Below are 14,805 nucleotides of genomic sequence, written 5' to 3' on the forward strand. Positions count from 1 at the left end.
CAACTTCAAACATGACTAAGCGACCGATGGGATATCAAGCAGAAAAAAACTTACAAAACTAGCAGGAGCACGTAGTATATCGCCAATGCCGCCGCCGTTGCGCAGCCCCTGGTTGAGCGTGGTGACGATGCACATGATGAGCGAGTCGCAGCTGCGCTCGCGCAGCTCGCCGCCCACCGACACGAAGCGTGCCGGGCGGCCGCACGTGCCGCCCTGCAGGTACTTCGCGCTAGGGTCCGAGCCGCACGAGCCCGCTTCGAAACGAGGGTCGTCGTCATCTAGAAATATTGTAAAATAAGAACATGCCATTATAATTAGTTCAATGATCGTGCACACATCTCTAGCGGTTAAGTTTAACGCAGCTGATGTACAAAATAAAAATCATGAGGTTATATCAGGCAAAGGAATCAACAGCTTTCAGTACTATGGTAGAGGCAGCGTGCGTGCAACTACTAGACCAAGAAAGAATCCATCTTAGAATATAAACTCTCATATTTCATCTTGATTTTCTCACTAACAAAGTTTCATCGTCAATTCAATATTATACCCTATTTCCTTACTGGTTTAGGACTGTATTATTTTACATCAAACCATATATTAGTGTCACTCACCGTCGAGTCTATCGACGCTGACGAGGAAGTGGTCCCTGAAGAACATGTAGCCTACTATGGAGAACATGTAGACCAGCACCAGCGCCAGTACGGCCGTCAGCAGGATGGACCGCCCGTTGCGTGTCACTGATCGCATCACGTTCAATAGTGTCTCTTCGCGGTACACAATGTCGAGGAGCTGGTGGCGCACATACAGGGTGTTTAGTAAATTAAAATTATATATTAGGCTGTATATCATAATGAATTAGATGTGGATCTATAATTTATAATTATTAAACAAAATATTTATATTGATGATATCAATAGATAACTAATATTCTTTATAATAATTATTTAATTATTATACCAATGTTTAGAGGACTCATAAATGAAGTAGGTTAGTTAAAATATGCATTATTTAATAAATTTATAAATAAATACAATCTAAATATTATGAAATTAAAACATATTTTGGATGAATTTCAGTTGCTTATTATTTCCATAGAATGAATTGTCGTATGCTGAAGGATAAATTGAAATCTTAAAAGAAGAATTCTTTAAGAAGTTATTAGAAAAGATGATAAATAATCTAATTACAATTCCTTAAACACACACATAAATAAATTGATAAAATGCCTGTTATATTTGTCACTCACCAGAACCGAAAAGAAGAAAGGATGGCAGCATATACCAAGGAAGCAGAAGACCAAGTAGACGCTGTGGTAGAGCAGCTCCGGGTCGGTGATCACGTTCCGCGTCGACTTCGACAGCGTGCCCTGGTTGCCCATTATGCTCACCAAGTGGATGCCCTTCACCACTATCTGTGGATAACGGACAGTATAGATGCGCACGATTCAGAACAATGTAGAAAGTAGTTAGTATTGTACTAAGTATATAATTTTTTTTGTTAGACGTAAACATAGAGGCTGCTCGACAGATAACGAAATTTGATACAGGGATAGATTATGTCCTAGACAAAATTGTAGACTTCTGTATGCTGGAAAATAGGTCATTTTATTTGTTATGTTGTGTGACTCTACAATACTTGATGTTGAGTAGAATGGCATCGAAATAGTGTCGATTGACGAGAGATAATCCCGCTTGTTAGATTTTGTTCCAGGACAAAAGTTAGTAAATGTGTGGTACTGACGGTGAGCATGGCGAGGGTCCAGAGCGTGGGCTCCGGGCCGGCGGAGTACATGAGGCGCACGATGCCGCTGGCCAGCAGCGCGCGCACGCCCGAGGAGCGCGGCAGGCACGTCACCAGCGCGCCCGCCACCCCCGACACGCACCACACCACCAGCGACAGGTGCTGCCCCAGCTCTGCACCGCACCACACACAACACGTCACACGTCACACTCATGTCGACCAGTGTGTTCAAGGAGATGAAGGGGCAAGGAGGGGGTGTAACTACGTATCAAATAGTGGTAGTATAACTCTCTCCCCCCTCTCTGCCTAACATCTTATATTGTAAAAATTCAAATTGTTTAATGAAATATGAAACCAAGTATAACGGGGTTTATTAAAGCGTTACATCACTATTGAAAAAATCGATTTCTCATAATATTATGTACCGAATAAATGTTTTACTAATTAAGAAAACAAATGTTATTTTTTTTTTCACAATCAACAAACTTCCCACACACCGGTGCCCCAATAATTAAAATAGTTAGAAGGTATAAATAAAAAATAAAATTAAAAATAAATGCCCCGGGTGAGGATCGAACTCACGACCTTAAGATTATGAGACTTACGCGCTGCCTACTGCGCTACCGAGGCCGGTATTTGCCAATTCGAAATAACTAAATAGATTAGACAATGTAGCTCGATAAAAAAAAAATACATTATCAATACTTCGGCGAAATGACTCATCTATATTCATTATATATTTTTTTCCTCTTTTTTTACATATTTTTATTTGGCTATAATTACTTACTTGGATTTTCGTCTTGGAAGGGGTAAAAGAATGCCACAATAACGTTGATGAGTACGGCGAAGTTGAACAATATATTGCTCCACAGAGACATGTAGGACGACACCCAGAAGAGAAGTGGTTGACCTGAGAGCAATACATTACATTAAGGTTATAGCTTAAGGTCCATTTTTCATACATTTTGTTTCACCTTTAATCTGGGTAACTAAACAACTTTGACCGCAAAGTCAAAGTTACAATATCTACTTACATTTTACAATTCTACACCTTTTTAAATTTTAGCGGTTGCTTACCGCGTAACTTCTTCTGCCACTTCATTTCGTGGAAGAGGTTGTCCAGCCGCGAGAAGAAGTCGGCGACCTTGCTGCCCTGGTCGTCCCTCTCGGCGCTCTGCAGCACTCTGTGCTTACTATCGGACGGCAGATATTCGCAGATCTCAGGGATCGGGAACACTATCTGCTCCATGCTGCGATCCGTTCGAACTATCTGCGAAATGAATTTGACATCGTTACGAAATGATTATGGTATCGATATCGCACTTTGTGTAATCGATTTTAAAATGGAGGGGATCGTTTAGGGAATGGATACTCGATGTTTTATTATTCGATATTTTATCGACATATTCTAACACGATATTAAATAAGTATCGATTTGGGAAATATAACCGGCGGGCGCGGCTCGCACCAGCGCCGCCAGCTCCTTGTTGTGTACGAGTAGTGTAGTGTAGTGGTAGTGTAGTGTAGTGCAGTGGTAGTGTACCTCTATCTGCGCCGTGTGAGTCCGGTAGTACTGCAGCGCGTGCGCGTGCGGGCCGGCGGGCGCGGCTCGCACCAGCGCCGCCAGCTCCTTGTTGTGTACGAGTAGTGTAGTGAAGTGTAGTGTAGGATAGTGTAGTGCAGTGGTAGTGTACCTCTATCTGCGCCGTGTGAGTCCGGTAGTACTGCAGCGCGTGCGCGTGCGGGCCGGCGGGCGCGGCTCGCACCAGCGCCGCCAGCTCCTTGTTGTGTACGAGTAGTGTAGTGAAGTGTAGTGTAGTGTAGTGCAGTGGTAGTGTACCTCTATCTGCGCCGTGTGAGTCCGGTAGTACTGCAGCGCGTGCGCGTGCGGGCCGGCGGGCGCGGCTCGCACCAGCGCCGCCAGCTCCTTGTTGTGTACGAGTAGTGTAGTGAAGTGTAGTGTAGGATAGTGTAGTGCAGTGGTAGTGTACCTCTATCTGCGCCGTGTGAGTCCGGTAGTACTGCAGCGCGTGCGCGTGCGGGCCGAGCGGGCGCGGCTCGCACCAGCGCCGCCAGCTCTTTGTTGTGTACGAGTAGTGTAGTGAAGTGTAGTGTAGTGTAGTGTAGTGCAGTGGTAGTGTACCTCTATCTGCGCCGTGTGAGTCCGGTAGTACTGCAGCGCGTGCGCGTGCGGGCCGGCGGGCGCGGCTCGCACCAGCGCCGCCAGCTCCTTGTTGTGTACGAGTAGTGTAGTGAAGTGTAGTGTAGTGTAGTGTAGTGCAGTGGTAGTGTACCTCTATCTGCGCCGTGTGAGTCCGGTAGTACTGCAGCGCGTGCGCGTGCGGGCCGGCGGGCGCGGCTCGCACCAGCGCCGCCAGCTCCTTGTTGTGTACGAGTAGTGTAGTGAAGTGTAGTGTAGTGTAGTGTAGTGCAGTGGTAGTGTACCTCTATCTGCGCCGTGTGAGTCCGGTAGTACTGCAGCGCGTGCGCGTGCGGAGCCGAGCGGGCGCGGCTCGCACCAGCGCCGCCAGCTCCTTGTTGTGTACGAGTAGTGTAGTGAAGTGTAGTGTAGTGCAGTGGTAGTGTACCTCTATCTGCGCCGTGTGAGTCCGGTAGTACTGCAGCGCGTGCGCGTGCGGGCCGGCGGGCGCGGCTCGCACCAGCGCCGCCAGCTCCTTGTTGTGTACGAGTAGTGTAGTGAAGTGTAGTGTAGTGTAGTGTAGTGCAGTGGTAGTGTACCTCTATCTGCGCCGTGTGAGTCCGGTAGTACTGCAGCGCGTGCGCGTGCGGGCCGAGCGGGCGCGGCTCGCACCAGCGCCGCCAGCTCTTTGTTGTGTACGAGTAGTGTAGTGAAGTGTAGTGTAGTGTAGTGTAGTGCAGTGGTAGTGTACCTCTATCTGCGCCGTGTGAGTCCGGTAGTACTGCAGCGCGTGCGCGTGCGGGCCGACGCGGGCGCGGCTCGCACCAGCGCCGACAGCCCCTTGTTGTGTACTAGTCGTGTAGTGAAGTGTAGTGTAGTGTAGTGTAGTGCAGTGGTAGTGTACCTCTATCTGCGCCGTGTGAGTCCGGTAGTACTGCAGCGCGTGCGCGTGTGCGGGCCGGCAGGCGCGGCTCGCACCAGCGCCGCCAGCTCCTTGTTGTGTACGAGTAGTGTAGTGAAGTGTAGTGTAGTGTAGTGCAGTGGTAGTGTACCTCTATCTGCGCCGTGTGAGTCCGGTAGTACTGCAGCGCGTGCGCGTGCGGGCCGAGCGGGCGCGGCTCGCACCAGCGCCGCCAGCTCCTTGTTGTGTACGAGTAGTGTGGTGTAGTGTAGTGTAGTGCAGTGGTAGTGTACCTCTATCTGCGCCGTGTGAGTCCGGTAGTACTGCAGCGCGTGCGCGTGCGGGCCGGCGGGCGCGGCTCGCACCAGCGCCGCCAGCTCCTTGTTGTGTACGAGTAGTGTAGTGAAGTGTAGTGTAGTGCAGTGGTAGTGTACCTCTATCTGCGCCGTGTGAGTCCGGTAGTACTGCAGCGCGTGCGCGTGCGGGCCGGCGGGCGCGGCTCGCACCAGCGCCGCCAGCTCCTTGTTGTGTACGAGTAGTGTAGTGAAGTGTAGTGTAGTGTAGTGCAGTGGTAGTGTACCTCTATCTGCGCCGTGTGAGTCCGGTAGTACTGCAGCGCGTGCGCGTGCGGGCCGAGCGGGCGCGGCTCGCACCAGCGCCGCCAGCTCTTTGTTGTGTACGAGTAGTGTAGTGAAGTGTAGTGTAGTGTAGTGTAGTGCAGTGGTAGTGTACCTCTATCTGCGCCGTGTGAGTCCGGTAGTACTGCAGCGCGTGCGCGTGCGGGCCGAGCGGGCGCGGCTCGCACCAGCGCCGCCAGCTCCTTGTTGTGTACGAGTAGTGTAGTGAAGTGTAGTGTAGTGTAGTGTAGTGCAGTGGTAGTGTACCTCTATCTGCGCCGTGTGAGTCCGGTAGTACTGCAGCGCGTGCGCGTGCGGGCTGAAACGGGCGCGGCTCGCACCAGCGCCGCCAGCTCCTTGTTGTGTACGAGTAGTGTAGTGAAGTGTAGTGTAGTGTAGTGCAGTGGTAGTGTACCTCTATCTGCGCCGTGTGAGTCCGGTAGTACTGCAGCGCGTGCGCGTGCGGGCCGGCGGGCGCGGCTCGCACCAGCGCCGCCAGCTCCTTGTTGTGTACGAGTAGTGTGGTGTAGTGTAGTGTAGTGCAGTGGTAGTGTACCTCTATCTGCGCCGTGTGAGTCCGGTAGTACTGCAGCGCGTGCGCGTGTGGAGCCGGCGGGCGCGGCTCGCACCAGCGCCGCCAGCTCCTTGTTGTGTACGAGTAGTGTGGTGTAGTGTAGTGTAGTGCAGTGGTAGTGTACCTCTATCTGCGCCGTGTGAGTCCGGTAGTACTGCAGCGCGTGCGCGTGCGGGCCGGCGGGCGCGGCTCGCACCAGCGCCGCCAGCTCCTTGTTGTGTGCGGCTAGCTGGTGGCACAGGATGTAGATGTTGTGGCCCACCTGCCCAACACACGACATACTCAAATAAACAAGTAAAGAAAAAAAAACACATTATTTAAGCCCTACAAATAACTTTACGATGCAGTTTCTATACATTAAATGATAGTGTTGTGACATGTCACTCACTTCCTTGGGCGAGACGCCTTGCACGGGCGAGTCGTCGTCGCACTCCGAGTCGGCGTCGGCGCCCTGCTCCTGATGGAAGGCTGAACACGCAACATCAACCTGCACCATAAAAAATAAAATATTTCACTGTGTTATGTAGAAATAATCCAACCTACAAAGTGGACTATTAAGTATTGAATCCCTGTAATCACGGAAGCCTCTACTGGAAGGTTAAAGCGTCTACCCCATAGGCCTAGTAGAGTTAGCAGACGTCACATTTTCCTAATTCTTACAGGGTAAGTTTAATTTGCAAAACTGATTTGTTCAATCAGACAAATCATATGGAAGTTCATATTAGCTTATTTAAGCAAAGAATTACTTTCAAATCTGGGACTTAAATTAAAATACCGATTATACTCCATGAGAGCCCATGCGTAGACAACTTCATGACGGTCACATATGCATACATAATATTGTACAACTCACCAGCTGTTTCGGATTCATATTATACAATATCCTCTCGGCGTTATTCTCGGAGTCGTTCCTGGACTCCATGATCGCGAGCAGCAGTTTGGACGCGTTGTTCTTCAGCTCCAGGACGAGGTCCATGCGCGTCTTGCCGAGCGGGTTTATGTCGTTCAATATCAACGCCGTTATTATGTCGAGCCCGTTGCTTTCGTGCGTTGCTATGCAGTTCTGGTTCTCGTGGCACGGGCCTGTGGAAAATAGACTTTACTACGTGGTAATATCGATGTAAATACGGTGGTTAAATCGAGTTATTATGGTATACTAGCTTTTGCTCGCAGGTACGCCCGCGTGAAGTAGTTTTCCAGGATAAAACTCCCGCTATATATTTTCGCGGGATAGAAAATAGCCTTCCCAGGGTCTTAAACTATCCTCATACCCAATTTCATAAAAAGCCGTTCAATAGATTTTGAGAAAATCGATAATATACAGAGACAGAAAAAGGGAACTTTATTGTAATAAGTATAGATAGATTTGCATATGTTTTAAAATACGTAACAGAATTACATATTTCATCCTGCAAAGTCTCCATATTATGTTATTTAAATTGATGCCCAAATTGGTCAGTTATTAACCTTGCCTGGGTAATTACAGTAAACGGAACAAATAAGCACAGATAAACAGTGGTGGGGGCGAGATCAATAGCATTATATTTAAGACAATAGACAACGAACATCGACTAAGAAACCTATCTCGCTGCAAAATGACGCGTTGGACGTCAAAATGACCACAGTGCTCTCGACTTGTGACCCTATCCATACCGACCTTGACAGTATTCAGTGAGGGTCTCCAGGGTCTGGTTGATGAGGGCCACGTTGCCCTCGTTGATGTACAGGCCCAGAAGGCCGAGCCCACCGGTGGTCGAACCGCATATGCAGTCCAGAAACATCAGCGTTTCCGACACTAGGTTGTAGTTCGATTTGTTGTTTTGGTTTCGTAGTAGATTCTGTAAACAAAATATATCTTGACGGTAGTACGGGTGGGGTAGGCAGATATGAAATAGTTTTATATATTGTCGACAGTATCATAGATTTCAGACATCATTGTAGCCTAAATTTAACTAAATTTCAGGAACTTATCTGGACAGAATTAATATCATAATAGAAAATATTCAACATCCAATTTAGTAGTTGAATCTCAATCATGTGAAACATCTTACGTCTATTCGATCCTAATAAATTTATTAAAAGTATTTAGCACGTAAGAACTGAGACGACCTATTAATTAAGTTCTGTCGATATCACTCATCAACCACAGTAGAGCCACTGCTGAACATAGGAACCTAATGATACTTCTATGAATCTATATTATGCTTATTTATCTTTTTCCACATACCTGTAAGTCCGGGTTGTGGTTCTCGCACATGAGCTGCAGGAACCTGAGTATGGGTCGCATGACGGCCACCTTCGCCGGCAGTACGTCAGTACTGCCCGCTTCACGCTTTTTCTCAGCCATTATCTCTTCTAAAACTGTTGTGCCTTTGAAATATGTCAATATGTTAGTTGGGGGAAATTTGTCGATGAAATAATTATTTATAATCGATATTTATTATATCGATGTGGTACGTACTTTAATATATTTTTTGTGCAATAAAACCTTTTCAAATAAATAATTTTATTGATTACATCTTAGATTTTTAGTATACTTCCAACATTAAATTTAACCGAAATTATCTAAAAAATATCGATATTATTTTCATAACTACACTTATTCAATTTATTATAATTGCTCACACAATTACGACAGGCGCAATATTAAAAATCATACTCAATCATTATTATTAAGTATAACGTACCATGCGACATGGTGTGTATGTCTGAATACGCGTGCACCGCTGAGCCGCAAGCGTTGGAGACCTCGTCATCCATCTCCTCGCCCACCACCAGCGGCCCTGGCGCCGACTTGCCTGCAACACACTCTAATATACAGAGTTGAAGGCATGTAACATTATGTTATAAATGGAATTTATAATACAAACTATGTCCATCTTTTATTTATTTAGCACTTCATATACATACAAATGTATACCGGCGGACTTAATGTTAAAGGCATACTCTGCCAGTCAACCTTAGAGTGGTGCAGAGGTAAACATGGTAGGTGCATGAAAGGCAGGTTAAAATTTCAAAATATTTTATAAAACCAAATAATAATTAAATTAATCTTTTCAATCTTAAAAACATTAAAGACCTCGCCAGTTAGAGAACGTGGAGGGGTAGCTGTTCACGTCGCGTTTCGATTGCGTGCTTTGGCGCGGTTTGATACGCACGCGATTAATAGGCGACGTGAATGTCACACTCAGTATCGCGTTCTCTCTGGTGAGGTCTTTTGGAATTGTTTCTCGCGGTTTAATACAGTCAAAAGCGTTAGCATTTTTTTATACCATTAATAAGTATATGTAACGGCTCCATTTGCGTAATAGTTTTCGAGAATAAATATATTTTCGTAACCTATAAATATATTCTCGAATATGATCTATATGCTTACCAAATTCTATCGAAATCTGTAGTGTAGTTTCTGCGTTAAATTCTTATTTTTTTTCAATTTCTGAATTTATGATGTCAAAACCACGTATAACCAAAAAATATATTTAATTCGACACATTTAGGTGTAATCACTTCGCCTAAAATAAAATATTGTATTTAAGAGTGTTTAGAATACACTCACCGTCGACAGAAGGCTGTTTCTGTTTCTCGGAGTGGCTGGAGCGCTGTTTCTCGGTACCGGCGGCGGTGGTGCTGCTGGCCGCCAGCGAGCGGATCTCCTGCTGGGCCTCGCGCATCTTGTCGTAGAACACCTGGATGAAATTTGTGCACACATACTGAAGATTTTATTGGTAGACGGATTACAATAGTGTTCAAACCATGGTTTCAACAGGCCGGCATAATTATGTCGACTGGCGAGGGATAAACGTCTTTTTTAATCGACACTCTGTGTGAAGGCCACTTCGTTTAACATGAGGTGCAGTAAGGCATTTTATGCCCACTACTGAAATACAAAATTAATAGCATCTATACTAAACAATAATTGACTTCTTACATACATATAACTATACAAATACTATATAACACTAAACATAAAACTTACTTACTTTGAGGAAGGCTTGAGATATTTCGCCATTTTGCAATTTCGTGAAAATGCTGTGCTGAATTATTGGATTTCCGCCTTCCAGAAGAGCGATACCTGACGAACATAATTGCAAACTCAATAGATCATAATATATAATATTAAATATATTCTACTAATATATATCTAAATTTTTTACTTGATTTTTATTATTTACCCCAAAGCTTCGTAGTAATAAGCACTATCTATCTAAATCAAATGAATTCTGGTCTCTCCGTTCGCCACCAAATTTCTATAAGATGACTTCTAGTGGTTAATTTGCCACCAAACTTCATAGGATCACTCGCTGGGCTAATCTAAGACTCAATAAAATCGCTCCAGTCGTTAAGGAGTCCGCAGCGACATACATAGATTTTTTTTATATATAGATAATTTTTTTATGAATATATTGTATATCCATACTTGTAACACACCATATTTCTTATTTTTCCAAGTTATAAAACCTGTTCTATCATCACTTACCAAGTTGTATTGCCTCGAGGAATATGGCGGGTCGGTTGGTGCTCTTGATGACCAACTCCACGACCAGGTCGGAAGCGCCTTCCTTGTCCAGGTGTGCCTGTACTTGGGCCAGGGTCTGACCGGTGCGCATCAGCACTTTTGCTGCACGGGATATGGACATAGATGTAGAAAAACAGAAGAAATTTTATATGCCTTTATGTAATTGAGGAATTCAAGATTTTCAAAGGGATATCTGCCAACCGGCACTAGGCCAGTGTGGTGGACTAAAACATAAATCCTCGCAATAGTAGAGAAGGCTCGTGCCCAGCAGTGGGACAGGAAATAATAAGGGTAGAAGTTAAGCGAGAGGAGAATAAGAACAATTATAAAACATTTCAAAAGTCTGACAATCTGGAAGTAATAAGTGCAAGGAAAGGGTACTTAAATATTTCTGACACTAGCATATTTTCTAATGCTCTGCTGCGATTCTTTGCTGTATCAAATGGAATATACCGGAGATAAGTAACATTTATACAAACAATCCTTCATTTTAACACTTATTTGAGCATGTTTTAGATGCAACATAGTTATATATATCATATTTATCTTTGTGGAATAGATCGAGTTAGCATTGAGAATCTGAAAATTGCAAAAGGGGGTTCGTACGAAATATCAACGGGGCAAATTAATTATGGAAAACTGTACTGTGGCAACTCCGCACATAAAAATGGGATAAGATATATAGAAAATAGAAATAATTATGAAAAATACTGATTAATAATATTATGATCCGAATGGCGAGCGAGGTAGTGAGTGAAGTATTGATAAAAAAGCGTCGGAAATTGGCTAGCATTCTATGTAAATATTATTATAAATGGGTATATAAAATCTAATAAACACATTTCATTAATGATGAAAAATATAGTAATTATTGTGGGTGATATTAAAAAAATGACAAAAGTAATTACTAAATTATACGGCTAGATTATACTGGTCTATAATCAAAAACTTTAGGCAGGCGTGATCTAGAGTGAAAAAAAAAACGCATGGAGGCCTGTGCTGCAAAGTGAATATTATACAGGGTGCTTCAATAATACTGTTATAATGCTTATTTTGGAAGCAAAAGTGAAAATAGTAAGATATTTTTAAATGTTGGGGTATTATAATTTATAACATAGTAAAATATTTTAATAGCATAAATTAAGTCTCTGGCACATTTATGGGTTAAACTGACATAATTAACTTTATTTTTATTTTCAGTAATATCGAGAAGTTAAATTCATTTTTAAGCAACTAGAACTCCCAATATTTCATCTCGCTTACATAACTGTCTTCATTTATTAAAAATCACAGTTATTGAAACACCCTATATACTCCACAAAAAGAAACCACAAAACGCGACAACACAAACGTGTGTACACGCACCTGTCTTCAGCTGATGCGGATGTGAGTCTGCGTCGCATGCGATGTTGTGGAAAATACAAAACATCGGTATTGCTACGCTAAACTATATGTTACGGTGATACTGTATTGACACTCGTATTCACAAACAATACTACGAGGAAGCACAGTATGAACTAACGCATCGTGTCGGCAATTTCATAGTTTTTTTGACTGATTAGCTGTGTTTCTCTGACAGTCAAGTAATGTTTTTTTTATTGCTTTGAATGGTGAGACGAGTTTGGCGTTCGCCTGATGGTAAGCGATACGATCGCCCGTGAACAGTAGAAACACCAACACCTTGAATTACAAAGTATAGTTTAGTATTCCACTGCGCTCGCCATCCTGAGACATGAGATGTTAAGTCTTATTATGTCCAGTAGTTACACTGGTTACAATGTCCTTCAAACTGGAACATAACAGTGACTACACACTGCTATTTGGCAGAAATAGACATTGCGGTGGTACCTACCCAGGCGGACTCTCATATATGAGAGCTACCATAAGTAATGTATCTTAAAATTAGCAATATGATATCACATTTCCCTTATGCCTACACAATAGTCGCTGTCATTTATATATTTATTATTATGTTAAATGTAATAAGAAACAAGCTAAGGAACGTTTGTGAATACGGGCTTTAATGTTGTTATTACTTATATGTTTAACACGGATTAGACATTATCAGAGGCACGAGTATTGAGCACACTCGTGATTGGTCGGTTTAAGGACCAACGCTTCACGCGATTGGTTCTTCAGTCAATGCTCAATGTCGATTGGCTTACGTGTGCCACACGGCTACACTTTGGTTAAATTTGTACATAGCTCACCCCCACCACTATTCTGTGCTCATGACTCGTGCTGTTTACTGTAACTATTTTATTTTGCTTTTATTATTTTATTATTGAATTTAAATTATTTTAACCACACATATGCGTAAAGTAAATTTTATGTTAAATTGTTTAGATATCTTCTTTTGAGTAAAAACTTAATCTCATTAGTGTCGATGCATGTCATTGTAATATAAACTTTAAATAGGCTTAACTTTGTGTATAAATTAAAGCAAGATAAAATACCTTTCTACAATATGTGACTAAACATGATCGTCAACTCGTCTGAAATGTATCTAGCTCCCGCACGTCACGCTAAATGTGCGCACGCTCATGATTACGTACTGGTGGTGTAACGGGTGTTTATGGACCGCTCGCATTTCACCACAATGCAACAGCAACGTAAATTCTTCACATTCCTTTTCTGTTAGATAATAGTAGTATCCAAGTCGAATTTGATACTGCTGTACTTATAGCTAATTTCAATTATTTAGACTAGGTCTTCTCAGAAAAAAAATATACATAATTTAACAAGTTATATTCACATACTAGGTTAAATATATTCCTGACTGCATATCCGTCTATCCGTATTCAGTCTAAATCCGTTACACCAACAGCATGACCTGACTATTATAATCTACGTGTTATCTATCCATACAAACTGCACTTACCGCCAGGCCCGTGGGTGACTGCTATCGACGGCGGAGGCGGCTGTATCTTCGGCTCGGATTTACGGTTGATGAAGTATTGTGATAGGAGTTTGTTGCGCAGTTGATTGCCCTGGTTGGAATGACAAAAGATGTAAGAGCAACATTATTAAAACAGATATATGTGGAGAGGTATCTCTTAATGGTAATCTGTTAGATTTAATCGAATAAGAAACAAAATAGCAATTAAACAAACGTCTAATATAAAATTTCCGTAACATTAGGTTCAAGATTGTATTTCTCGAGAATCATTGGCGACATTTTTTATTAGTCACAAGAATAAGTAATGACGTAACAGTACTTATTCTGTATCGAGATTGTTTGATTGTACCCTTTCCCCTTTTCTCCTCCACAAACAATGTAAAGCAATTGATTTGCTTTCTATTGTAACGACTAGGTTAAATTTTAAAAATTATTAAACTCTATTTCACATATTCGGAGTCCATTCATTTGTCTCACGAGCACAAATTCAAAATAAGTTTAAACCAGTCCAAGCCACAACACATTTTATTTATCAAAATCAAAATTGTTGTAATTTTTGTACGTATTTTGATACAAATTCAGCGACGTATAAAATTATTTACCTTTTCACCGTATTCAGGGTCGACGGCCATCATCTCCCTCAAAGTACGCAACACTTTAACGCACAGCTTTTCTTCTTTCTCTTCTAGAAGTTTCTCCGTGTGGCGGATAAGTCTACGGAGTAAAATAAAAATCATAGTTGTATTATATTTAATGGAGTACAGGATCAATAAGATCTAATTACTACATGCTAGAAATTATGAAAAAAATATATCCGAAACTAGATTTAACGCTTCGAAAAAAGGATTTATTGTTTCAATTGTATAATTCGAATAATATTGAAAAATCAATCCCCTATCCACACTTTTCTATTGAAGTCATTTAGACCAAAAAATTGATATAATTTTTTAGAACTATAACACCCCTACACTTATAAATTCCAGGAATAATTAGTTAACACAAGACCTGGATATAAATATGCCGCTGGTGTCGGGCTGGCCTATCTCCCCGGAGCTGGTGAAGAGGAGATGCGGCTTGTAGAGGATGTCGACGAGCAGCGACTGTTCCGCCTGCAGCAGCGGCCGGAGCTGCTCCTCCAGGAGCGCCACTATCTCCTGCAGGCCTTCCATCACAGATCTGTCGTTTTGCAGGTTCGACTGGGGGATAAATATTGTGCGTGATTATTGGGGAGGAAGCCTGTGGATTGTAAACTAAAAAAAAACCAGCCTCTTTTAATAAACGATTCGAATATTAATCTTCGTCCGATCTCGAGAATAAACCGATTAAAAGAAGTCGTATGTAACCATGTCAAAAATCTTTCGTTTTTATTGGTCCATTACAATACAGATAATGGAGCACTTGGAATAGTTTATGAAAAC

General features: G+C 42.9%; 1 protein-coding gene and 1 non-coding gene across 2 annotated transcripts in view; both read right to left on the bottom strand.

Annotated features, from left to right (window-relative positions):
• Positions 1–15: 15 nt before the first annotated feature.
• The window catches only part of LOC119193661 (inositol 1,4,5-trisphosphate receptor-like), a gene marked incomplete at its 5' end in the record, with an annotated part of 32,849 nt that continues 18,059 nt past the window's right edge, over positions 16–14,805 (bottom strand). Inside the window, 18 exon segments of the mRNA XM_037447294.1 lie at positions 16–278; positions 612–789; positions 1,247–1,411; positions 1,741–1,913; positions 2,528–2,650; positions 2,818–3,010; positions 6,097–6,234; positions 6,361–6,459; positions 6,826–7,055; positions 7,630–7,810; positions 8,200–8,342; positions 8,660–8,770; positions 9,529–9,658; positions 9,953–10,044; positions 10,450–10,590; positions 13,370–13,478; positions 13,990–14,101; positions 14,393–14,583. Coding sequence (XP_037303191.1) covers positions 16–278; positions 612–789; positions 1,247–1,411; positions 1,741–1,913; positions 2,528–2,650; positions 2,818–3,010; positions 6,097–6,234; positions 6,361–6,459; positions 6,826–7,055; positions 7,630–7,810; positions 8,200–8,342; positions 8,660–8,770; positions 9,529–9,658; positions 9,953–10,044; positions 10,450–10,590; positions 13,370–13,478; positions 13,990–14,101; positions 14,393–14,583 — 2,772 coding nt within the window.
• Positions 2,298–2,370, bottom strand: Trnam-cau. Its single transcript has one exon. It is a non-coding gene; the product is annotated as a tRNA-Met (tRNA).

Source organism: Manduca sexta, unplaced genomic scaffold, assembly GCF_014839805.1.
Source record: "Manduca sexta isolate Smith_Timp_Sample1 unplaced genomic scaffold, JHU_Msex_v1.0 HiC_scaffold_87, whole genome shotgun sequence".
NCBI lineage: Eukaryota > Metazoa > Arthropoda > Insecta > Lepidoptera > Sphingidae > Manduca > Manduca sexta.